This window comes from Falco rusticolus, chromosome 5 (genome assembly GCF_015220075.1).
Source record: "Falco rusticolus isolate bFalRus1 chromosome 5, bFalRus1.pri, whole genome shotgun sequence".
Classification (NCBI taxonomy): Eukaryota; Metazoa; Chordata; class Aves; order Falconiformes; family Falconidae; genus Falco; species Falco rusticolus.
Window position 1 is genome coordinate 61,598,632 of NC_051191.1, and position 11,788 is coordinate 61,610,419.

At 42.3% G+C, this 11,788-nt stretch overlaps 1 protein-coding gene across 2 annotated transcripts in view; it reads right to left on the reverse strand.

The window, feature by feature from the left end:
- STAB2 (stabilin 2) overlaps window positions 1-7,343 on the reverse strand; it is an 89,413-nt gene extending 82,070 nt beyond the window's left edge. Inside the window, exons 1-4 of one of the 2 annotated variants that reach the window (XM_037390594.1) lie at window positions 7,241-7,343; window positions 6,136-6,395; window positions 1,733-1,866; window positions 781-896 (exon numbers count right to left, since the gene is read on the reverse strand). In XM_037390594.1, coding sequence (XP_037246491.1) covers window positions 781-896; window positions 1,733-1,866; window positions 6,136-6,219 — 334 coding nt within the window. In that variant the 5' untranslated portion in view covers window positions 6,220-6,395; window positions 7,241-7,343. Of the gene's footprint in view, window positions 1-780; window positions 897-1,732; window positions 1,867-6,135; window positions 6,635-7,240 lie in introns of those variants that run through there. The other variant, XM_037390595.1, reaches the window with a different exon arrangement.
- Window positions 7,344-11,788: the final 4,445 nt, after the last annotated feature.

The following is an 11,788-nucleotide window of genomic DNA, read 5'->3' on the forward strand; positions in this document are numbered from 1 at the left end:
CTTGGGCTAAAATTATTTTTTTTTTTAATCTATTTTGTGGACAAAAGGACTTCATGGACATTGAACCAGACCTTGACCCCATTAACTAAAGAAGGAAATTCTCTGTCTGGGCAGGGAAAAACTTCCTCTGCAGGTCTTGGTGCCCCTCTCAGTAGCCTGTGGGGTGATGCACTTGTGGGGATGCTGAAAGGCTTTTCCTGAGGAAGGGGCAGTGGGAGGAGAGGCACTTCTGATTACCCCTGCTTCATAATGGCCTTCAGCATACGTGGGCAGTTCAGAAAACTTGGAGGGAAAAACTGTTCCAAGTTGAGCTGAAAGAAAAGACCCTCCCTGCATCCAAAAAAAAAAAAAAAAAAAAAAGAATTAAAGAAGAGATCTGTGAATGATTTGGATGCAGGTGAGGGTTTTTTTGACATAAAATGAAACATTTAAACTTGCAGTTTTAAAATCTCAGTTTTAAAAATCCATTGTGAAGATACTCCTAAATGAAAAATCATTTTGGAGGCATTGAATGAAATGATTTGTTCTAAAAATCTCAAAACCAAGGGATTTCCCTGAGTCTTTTGAATTTTTCTATGAATTTTTCTTGTTAGATTAGGCTTGGAATATGTGTTTCTCCAAATCCTCTAAGTTTTAGCTGAAAACTGCTCGTTATTACTACTCCTCTAATAAGCTCTGAGGACCAAAGTTCTCACAGGAATAGTTTCTGAAAAGAAGATAAATCACTGCTTTGCTTCAACTCAGATTCTATTTTAAAAAAAAAAAAAAAAAAAAGCTTACGCATGCAGTCTGGGCCCCAGTGTCCCTGGCAGCACTCAGGTTGTTCAAATCCCTTCGTACAATGATGCCGACATCCCAGGAAAGAGAGTGTGTGCGTTTTCATTTCTAGATAATACCTGAGGAAAAGAAGTTGGAGCTGCTGTAAAGTACTTAAAAGTCTCCTATGGGGAAAAATGAAATTCTTAACCTCCTCTCCTCCTTTCAGTGTCAGACCAAAGTACTTGAAGCTTAGTTGCGTTGATCTGCCTTTTTTTCTTCATTTAAACATACATTGAACATCAGAGTCTACAAAAATCCTTGCAGCTGTTTCATTTGCATAGTATATTTATCTTTTTTTTTTATTTCTGCAACCTAATCACAGCAGTTTTTGCTTACTTTTGATTTGAAATAGTATTTTAAAAATTATTTAATATCAAGGTTCTTTAAATGCTAAGTAAGCTCAAAATAGTCACATTTTCCCTAAAATACTGCTTTTCTTTTTTTTTTTTTAACCTGAAAGGCAAGATTTCAGATTTGTTTTGATATATATCTTCCTGCCCTTCAACCCCCACCCCTCCCCAATGTGGCAATTTAAAAAATGTTATTTATATGAGAATATATGATATAAACTATGTTTAAATATAGTTTATATGATAATATATATTTATTGTATAATATTTATATATAATTCATATCAATTATTCAGAATGAACAAGGAAGTGATTTTATGGTATCACTTAAAAGAACATCTGACAGGCCATTGATAGCAATGTTCATTTTCCTCTTATACCATTTGCTGATTAATGTTAGGCTTGAGGTACTCTGAGTGAAGCTTGAGTTCTGGAGCTAATGAAGCCAACAGTAAATGTTCCTTAAGGAAATAGCATAGAATACAGCATTTGTAACATGAACTAACATCTTCTAATTCATGGAGAACAACATTCATGCAGAAAAGCTCTGACAGAAGAGATACCTGCAGTCTGGTATCCCAGTTCCGTTGGTAATTTTGGTGTAACCAGCAGGGCACTGGGTTTTGAGGTTTAAAGAGCAAGGTACACATTGAGTTTTCATTCGTATGAGAAGCTTTTGGTCACATTGCTTCTTCATCTGTAATATGAGAAGATTAATTAAAAAGAAGGAAAACTTCTCTGAGTTGCTTTAACTCTGCCTGCAGTGGTACTGCTGAAAAATGTCAAATGTAATTCTGCTTTGTTCTCACTCACAGCCATAAGCTCTATGCATTTCAGCAGGAGCTCCCTGCTCTGGAGCCGAACTAGGTAATAGACCACATATTAGGACTTTGCAGTAGTCTTGTCTGCACAACATATGTCCAACCACTGCAGGATAAACCATTCTGAGTGTCTTATTTCTCCTAAGAATGCTTTATCAATAAATACTAAGTTCAGCAGACTTAAAAGTCCAGTTACTGAGACAGCAGCCTACAGCGCATCAGTTCTGAAGTTACCGTGCAAACCCAGAGCAGGATGGAGAAAGACAAGTGCTGGCAAATGCCTTCTCCATTCAATGGCAAAACTAAATGCAAGGTGAGGAGGAAGTTGCTTGTGGCTCTTTGCACACAGAGCACAGCACAAGCCTTTGTTCCTCTCAAAAGCTGTTTCATATTATCAGCACCACCACAGTGAATTAAAAGACTACAGACAGTATTTCCAAATTGGTTTAAAAGAATGACACCTAGCTTTACAGTCAGATCTGGTAGATTTGAGATTTGAGATCTAAGATCAGCCTCCTCTTTTTGGATCTAGAGTAAGCCACAGAAGGAACCAGCCCAGCTTGGGAAACCTGTCCATAGCCCTCTAGCTCAACTCCAAGGGCTCACTCCCCTTGCTGTGGAGGTCCCAGTTTCAAGAATGAAAATCCGACAAAATACTTGAGAAGGTGGCAAAGGGGTATTGTGACAACAGTATTTTGTCGTTATAGAAATCATAGATTTGAAAATGTCTATGTACCAAACCAGTATCTGTTTCCTATTAGTAAAACAGTCAACCTATTTTAAAGGAAACAGTCTTTGATGAATTCCGTCTAACATTGGCTTCATCTTCTTACTTCCTGGTGAGTATTCGTAGAAGTGAGTTCATAATCCACAAATGGCGAGAAATAATCTAATGCAAAATATAATCTTAAAGACCAACAAAAAGTAATAAATGAAATAATTATTGGAGAGGAAGTACTGTGAAGTGCTCCATTTTCTATTCTAAGATAACCATTTACCTCTAAGTATGGACCCATTTAGGTGGTCTTAACTCACTCAAGCAATATCGACCACGAGAAACTTCCTATCTGACACAATAGAGCTGAAATTAACTCTCTAAATGGGATTTCAATTAAGCAGTCGAGTAGTCAATTAAGGCAATGTCTGAATCATTACCAGGGCAACGTGAGGAAATGCTTAACATTTATCTTGAAAAACTGTGCCTGTCCACTGTGTGTGTGCCTGCGTGCATGTGTGTATGTAAGGGCCACTTCTAGCAGCATCATCCATTTCAAAATATTATGTTAATAGTTGTCTGTGGATATTTTAAGTAATTTCCCAGATCATAAAGCCAGAAGGACAATTATACCAGAGGAGCACAATACAGGATAATGGAGCTTCTTGTATCAAATTTAGTTTGAACAAGAAGACCTTTTAGGAAGTATTCATTGAATTTGGAAATAGTCAGTTGTGGAGAAACAAACCATGGTGTGTTACTTCTGTTATGATTTGTCTGTGATGGTTTTGCTTCAGTCTCCAGTTGTTGCTTTTCTGTAGTTGTGTGACAGGTAGAAATCTATTCTGTTACAGTGTACTACTCCCTTCCTATGAATACTTAGAGTCTGAGATCAAAGTACATTTTTATGGTGCACCTAAATAAATATAATTTCTTGAATCCCTTGCTGTAACTCCTCTTTCCCAATCCTTGAGTCACCCCCCAGCTCTCTTCCTGAGCCTGCCCAGTTTGCCAATAGCCCACCTGGATAGGGAGTGTCAGACCCAGTCTGGGCAATTCCTGTGGGCATGAATGGGACCTGCATGCTCCCCCTGCAAGGTCGTCTTTGTCCCCTGCCTTGGCAGATTGACTGTTAACCATTTGTGCAGCAGCATCGCTGCAGGAGCTTCAGGTCATTTGCTATGCAGGGCGTGTTCCAAGCCACCACTTCCAAGGATGGACCCCATGGCAGTGTTGCTTAATGGAAATCCTCCAGTATTTCTGTCCAGGGATTCCCAAACAAGATATGTGCAAATGCAGCCCTGTGCCGTCCAGGTAGTACTGGACCTTCTGGGCATGTGTGGGATGCTGCAGCCTTTTTGCAGAAGCTCGTGGTTGGCCTGGGTGGGTACACTGGCACCTTGTGCAGGATTTCTGTATGTGCTACAGCCTAGTAGTCCTGGATGAAACCCTCACCCCAGCGGTTTCTCCCCGTGTTAGTTATCCTTCCTTCAGTGTTTGTGACAGCAGCACGTTTCAGTAGTGAACATTGTGGGGATGTAACACAGACACTGATAAGGAGATTAAGTTTCATGAGTTCTGAGGGATTCCACTTGACAGTCATCACCCAGTTATAAGTTCATTGCAACATCTATTTAGTTGTCAAATTTTAGTCGTTATAAATGTACTGTTGAAATCTGATCTAGATAACATTAAAGTATTTGGTTAGTAAAGCCTCTTACTGTTGCATAGATGCATTTCAAGCATCTTTGAAATAAAACTGAGACCTTATTCCAGATGTGGGTATAATGTGGATACAGCTCGATCAGACACTGGCCAAATCGGTGAGCAGTGCCATGCTGGGAGGACTTGAGCATCCTCCCTGCCCTCTCAGCAGAGCATTTAAACTAGAGCATCTCTGCACCTCGCTTCCCATCCAAAACGACCTCACGAGGCACCAACACGAGGGGGGTTGAATGCTTCAAGCCTTTCAAACCCCTGTTGTTCAGCACCAGCGCAGCCACCTCAATGTCCCATCCTTAATGAGAGCACCAGAGCAAGAACCAACAAAGCACAAATGCACACAGGCCAGGCACCTTTAATCCTTGGAGCATTACTGCTGAGTCAAATCAGTACTGTTAATGTGGAAGAATCATAAACTCAGAGCGCTGGCTGATTTTTTTGAGCCTTTAGAGAAGTATGTTACTGAACCAACTCGTGCTCCTCGCAGGTGCTCGGTGTAAGCCATTAAGAGCCTGAGGCCAGACAAATGGCTGGACTTGCAGGATATTCAGGTTCAGAAGTGAAAAAGCTGTTGGTAGGAGTGGCTGAAATTATCTCATTGCAGAAGTTGTCCTCGAAAAGGCACCCCACAAAATTACATTTTTGGAATGAGAAAATTCAAAGAGATTTCAAAAAGGTAAAATGAAAATAAGTTATACCCTTTCCTTACTACCAGCTATAAAACACTATTTATTTTGGAATGGTGGGGTTATTTCCACTTTCTCCCATTTCCTCCTTTTCCCTTTTTGTTGGTAGGGAAAATGGAAGAAAGGTGATTTGTTAGTGGCTCTTTTTTTAGAGACAGAGTACATTTAATGCATTTCCCAGCACTTGTTTGTACTTTTCAAAGTATTTTAGCATTTAAAAAACCCACCCAACCAAAAAAATCCACAAAACCCCTGAGTGGCTTCCCCTTTCCACCCCATCACCACAATTTCTCCCTGTCCTTTTGTTTCCTTTTCTACAAGTATTTGTTCTCCAGAACACAGTAATTTAAAGCCTCATGCTGTGAGACAGTTTAGATGAGTGAATGTCTCGCTGTTGAACTCCTGGTTCAGATATGTACCCCAACACTTTCTGCCTCTCTACAAGGGTGGTGAAAACAGATTTTGTGAAATTCCACAGATCCACAGGATTTGTACGTGACAAATGCACCACTTCCCCAAAAGTCTACAAACCTTTTACTTAAATTTATGGCTTTATGCAATTACTTCCATTAGCTTAATCCCTTAGAATTTTCCCCCTATCTATCTGAAATACCTTTTCCTCCTTGCGGTTAGTGGAATGGATAATTTTCACTATGGAAAAAATTCTGCTTTTATCTTCTGACTTAGCAGAAATTCTGTTTTCTATTGTTTTTGACAAACGTGTCAGCTACAGTCTTTTGCCACATTTGCCATTTTTAGAGACTTTTCACTTATGACATATCCTTTGAACTAAATTCTCATGTGGAGTAAACATACATTTCTGTTATTTCAGATGACAGAATTGCAGAGCTCTTAGTTTATAATTCAGTGTCGTATGCATCAGTGACTGTTAAGGTGGATTTTTCTTCTATAAGAGACAGTATCTGATAACAGTTCTCTCTCTAACAGTGAAACAACCCCACCCCTATATTGTAATACAGACATATAATAATTCATTACTTAAATAAAAAGCTGCTTCTTACCTCATCTGGGACCTGTGATGTTAAACACAGTTTCACTGCAGCCAAAAAGCCCAAGAAGAATAAAACAACTGAATTTATTTCCATTGTGAAGAAGTTGATTTTTGTCCTTCAAAGCCCTCCAGACATGAGAACTAAAATTCTGACGTAAAATGGTCTTTTGTTAGAGCTGCTATTTCTTCTGCATTCTTAGGCAAATAGTTTAACAGGACTCTTGTCTTCCTGAAGGAAAATGAGTGGAAGATACAGCATGTGAAGCTTGCCTGTGGGCAGGAAAAATTCCAAAACGCAGGTTATTTTGCTGAAAGTTTTCACTGCAAAGCTGAATAAACCTTTCCTAACTGAATGACAGGATATCCTGACAGGGCTCTGTTCATTTATCCCTCTCTCTGAAGCTTGTTGACAGTACAAAACCAAGGGCACTGAACTAGTATGACAGAAGATGTTTTCTTCTTTTAGGTGGGCATGGATAGGGGACTGGAGTAACTGCTGTGCTTGTCATTGTTATGCTTGTTCAACGGATCTAAGGCAGAGCAAAGGATCTCTGGAAGTTGGCTTATCAGCCCTAATAACATAACGGTGGGTCTCCTGAATGTGATTCTGGGAGAAATACTACTGACTATTTGAGGAGGCCAAAAGAACATCCTCCAGCTTTGGTGAGCTGGATAAGAAGGTGGTTTTTCTAAAAAATTTTTTTGCTATTTTTATTAAATGGTTTTGGCTGATTTCTTGGAGCTAAGCAGAGGAAAATTAACTCAGCTATGTTACTGCATATGATTAGAAGGGATGAGTAGACAGACGTCTTGATTTGACAAAAGCAAAACTGTTTCTCTTTCTTCTCAGAGTTGTTCAGCTCTTTTGTAGTGCTGCTCTTTGCTGCTGCTCTGGTCAGTCTTGTGAAAGCAGCCTCTCTCATGTCTGAAATACCTAATAATTTAGCTGCCTCCAGTTTGCCAGCTTTGCTTTGTCACCCTGATGTTATCATTTTTCAGTCACCTGAAGGCACTCCATAAGGGTGCCTTAATACAAAGTTGTGCTTTGAAGCTAGCTTAAGTTTTTGAAGAGTCCACAGCAGCTGCAAATGTAGTGCTTTCTCCCAAATTCTTACCTGCAGTCATGGCTAGATGCTGCATCCACCTTTAGACCACAAATGTAATGTTTGATGCAGTTGTAGCCTGTTATCTTGAACTCCATGTTTTTTTCCTAAAGAACTCAGTGGTGATACACGTATAATACACAAACTTGTCTGCTTTTGTTGTACGGATTAACTAAGTACTGCAAAATTGCTAGTAGGATTTGGCAGGGCAAGATGTTTCCTGCGTGCTCATCAGATCCTGTTCCTTTCTGCTATAGGACAAGAAAAGTAAATAACTTCTTGTTTATGCAGAGCAGATAGCAGCCAGGGGTTGTGATGTATGTGCTGACGGTATGTATGGCCCTGAGAAGTGCCGTTTCTCTTTTCTGAGGTCAAGACCTTTCATGTTACTTCAGTTTTGCTTACAACGGATGATCTGGCCTGGCAGAAGGAATGGCTCAGACTTTTCTCCAAAAGAGCAGAGTCCTGGAGGATCTTTTCTTCTGTGTGATGATAGCCCATGGACGCATCCTGTTCTCTGCAGAATGTTTGGGAGTAAAACTTATCCTCCCTCTTCTGCAGGTGTGCCTTATTGGAGTGTGGGCAGGGTCACTGTCTGGGCAGGGTCTGTGCTGCCTGGGCATAACGTGTTTGCCTGGTCCCTGTGTGTGTGATGGCAGGAGCCGACAACTCCTGCAGCAGCTCGAGGTCAGCTGGGTTTCTTGCCTGTTGCCCCTTCAGACAGCACAGTGATGAAAGGAGCTGTAAATCAAGCACGTCCCTTTCCTGTCCTGTAGATTGAGATAACAAGCAACACACATCAGCTCTCTTGTTATCTGCTCTTACCTCCCGTATAGGCATTTGTGTGAAGTAAACCCTTTTTCCCTTTCCTTCCTCTCCCTTCATGTGGAAGCACCCCCTCCCTGCTAGCTGCTGTGACGGCTGCTTTCCCTGCTCTGGAGGAACAGCCACCCTTTCCTCATGTTGGTGATGGGGATCAGACCCCTTGTTTGAGGGTTAAATATAGTGCCAGGCTCTAACTATGACTCTGTCTGTCCAGCTCCTGCCCCACTCTGGGCAGAAGTACAGGCTGATACATCAGCAGACACACAGGACGTGGCTCCCCGAGGACTTGAGGGGTGGGGAGGTGGCACCCCAGTGCTTGAAGCAGCCTGTGCAGTGTGGCAGTGTACCCACCAGCCAGCCAGGGAGCTGGTGTAGCACCTTGCTTGGGAGGAGGCTGCCTGGATGGCCTGGCCAGTGCCTGAGGTACCAGGCAGCTGCTGGCTCTAGCGCTGTTGTCCGTGGGGGTGTTGGGTGCTGGCACGCTGTTGGCACGGGCAGGACACGCTGTCTGCCAGGTTTTGCCCTGTGCTTTTAGAATTGTGAAGGTGGTGGTCCCTGCAGGCTGGGACCTGTGTCCTTCCTCCCCTCTTCTTGGTGGTGCCGGGCCACAGAGTGCTGAGGGGTCCACACACCTCTAGGATCCCCAGTGGGCGTTTCACTTGTCAGTGTGCTACCTTGTGCATTGCCACGTCTGTGCCAACGTTTGGCTCCTGCCCTTGACGTGTTTGTATCCTGTCCTGGCCATCCAGCCTGTGTATCTCTGGGGCCGTTCTCCTCCAGGGTCACGGTGGCAGGGTATCACATTCTTGTTATCTTGCTGCTTATACAGCTCAGCTGAGACCTTCGTGCTCTTGCATTTTCCTACTCTTACTTTTTTTCTGGCTTTAGCAGGATATATTATTTTAACTTTGTGCTGTGCTTCATTCTGTGTCCAGCTGGAGTGGTGGAGAGGTCTTGGACCTCTTTCGTTCCTACAAGAAGGTGAAAATTTTGGAAGCCTTAGACGACAAATACCAAAAATACAAATGTGTCTGTGGGGTTGGTCCCCTTTTTGTAAATAAAGTTGATACGTGTGAGGGAAGTGACAGCAAGCAATGTGGGAGTGACAGTGACCGTGGGCAAGATGGGATCAATTTGACACGGAGGAGCCCAGTCAAGCCTCCATGGGGATATCCCGGCCACTTGGATGATCTCTGTGTTAGCTGCAAGTCATCCTTGTACCTCTGTAAACTTTGAGATTGCAAGCAGTGTGGGGAAAAAGATTAGTAAGAGTCATTTTGTGTGCTGTAATACTGCAAATACCATGTGCTGTGGCATACACTTGTGTGTATCGCTGCCTTCCTTCTATGCCTGCTCTGCTATTGCATTCATGGACTGGATGCTCCAACTTTAAGTAGATGTGAGCTTGTTGCCTTTTTATTTTCTTCATCCACCTACTGCCTCTCTCTAAACTGCTGCTTCTATTTCTGTGCTGAAAATGTCAACCAACCAGAGAAAATGCAGTGGTTCATTTATGTAGGTGTTTTTGAAAACAACGTTTTGTGCTACAACTCATTTCAGTGTCACAATGAGCTAGATGTTCTTTCTCAGAGTCAGGCCTCTGGTGCATGAGGGCAGTTTAGAAGTGAATAAAAAACAGTGGAGATACAGACAGGATGGCTGCAGCACTCACTTTCCTCTACACTGTTTTGTTAACCACATATTTTTTTGCATTAGAGAAAAAATCTAATTAACTGTTGTCTACATGACTCACATTGTATATCATTGCCCTGAACTTTCTGAATGTGAAGCTCTCTTAACAGGGATGGCTGAACTGCATATGATGAGCTCTCAGAGGCTCATACAAAGCTCAGCCATTTCACCATCATATGATAAAACCATCATTTTAGAGGAAGAAATAAAAAAGAAATATGAGCATTTTGAAGCAGAGCACTCATTGCAGCCCAAACACTCATGAGTGCTGTGTAATAAAAGCTGGTACTGCTTTTCTGTACATCCCACCCTACGTGCAGCTCATCTCCTCTCCCAAGGGAGCAGCCTCATTAGTGAGGTCTTAAAGAATGTCAAGGGTGAGGGCAGTCTTGAGCTAAATTCGGTATTTTTACTTGATCATTTGAAAGTAAGCAGCAGAAAATAAATGAATTACTGTTTTTCTACTGTATGTGGCTTTTGTTTTAGAGCCAGTGACAGCAGGAAAACTGTCACAGGGGTGTTTGAATACAGTTTGAAGCTCCACATGTCTGAGAAAAGTCACTTCGCTCTTTGTTTAGAAACTGGCTAAAGCACCTTGCAGAGGGGTAGGAAAAGATAAAATGTGCTCAGAAGAAGAAAGCTTCCTAGGGGGAGGGAGGCTTTGACTCTGCCAAGAGAAACGTCTGAATGCTAATTGTAGGCGGGAGGAAGGGGGGCACAAACCATCAAGTTGCCTAGGAGGAGGCCTGTGGAAAGGAGGGCGGGGGGGGGGGGGATATTTGGGAAATACTGCCTTTGATTAACACAGACTTAATTGGAATGTAACAAAGAGATTTAAAAAAAAGGTTTGGCAAGTTAAATCTTTCCAGTGCCATACATCTGAGGAAGCCAACGGTGGCCTATGGAGAGTCTGAATGGGCAATGTGGAAAATTCTAGGGGTGTGTAATTTTATCTGCGGGGTTATGACAGCCATCATTTTGAAACATGGTGACTATCAGAACTAATTAATTCTCCAAGCCCACAGGATGCATTAAGATAGAGCTGCAGCTGGTATGCTGAGGAATGCCGCGCGCCCGGCAGAGGCCATCGCTTTTATCAATGTTAATGAGGGAGAAGGCACAGACAGCTGATCTAAACTCGAATGCGTTCATGATGCATACAGCTGATGGCAATACAGACTGCCAGTCAAGGGGTGGTCTTAGCCATAGATTAGATCCTCATAGTGGCCTCTTCAGCTTTCTTTCTTTCCCCTCTTTTTTTTTTTTTCTTTTTTTTTTGTTCTCAAAAGGGTCTTTCAGCTGGTGAAATTGTAAACAAAAGGCATTCTAGCTTAGGCTGTGGCGGAGAGGGCTTTGCTAGCGAGACACGAGGAGCGTAGCATACGTGGCACTAACTTGGACAATGTTATTTACTACAAATTTTAAGGGGGTGCTATGTGGGGAAGCTGTAAGGCTGAACTTACAATCAGCACCATGCTCTAAAGGGAATGACCACAAAATCAGGGGCTGCTCACAGGTACTTCTGCTACCCTTTCATGCTATAGTAACACATTGCTTAAAAAAACGAAAGTCATGATCAAGCCATGAGGAAGGCTCCACGCTTTGTAGGTCTAGCAGGATATGGGACTTAGAAATAACCCTCTGATTTGTGGGAAGCATTCTCCATGTTCAGCTGTGAGACATTCAGGCCAAGATGTACAGGGCAATGAAGCTACATGGGGAGTCCTCAGCAGCAATCCCATGGAGGTGAAGGGAAGGACTTGGTAACCCAGACCTGGAAGTGCAGGAGGCATACAGGGATTTTAAAGCCATCTTTGTCTCTGCTCTGCATGTCCTGCATTGTAGCTCTCGATCCATGTATAGACTCTGGTCCCACGTTGCTGCCAGCTAACAGGATGATAAATGCAGAAGGTACTGCCCTGGTACAGAATCTTGACTTTTTTGAGCACTGTGGCTCTTCCTGGTGATATAACACTCTTCAGAATCGTTAAAGCTCATATTTAATGGAGTATAAATAAGACACATATTCCTTGCACAGATTTG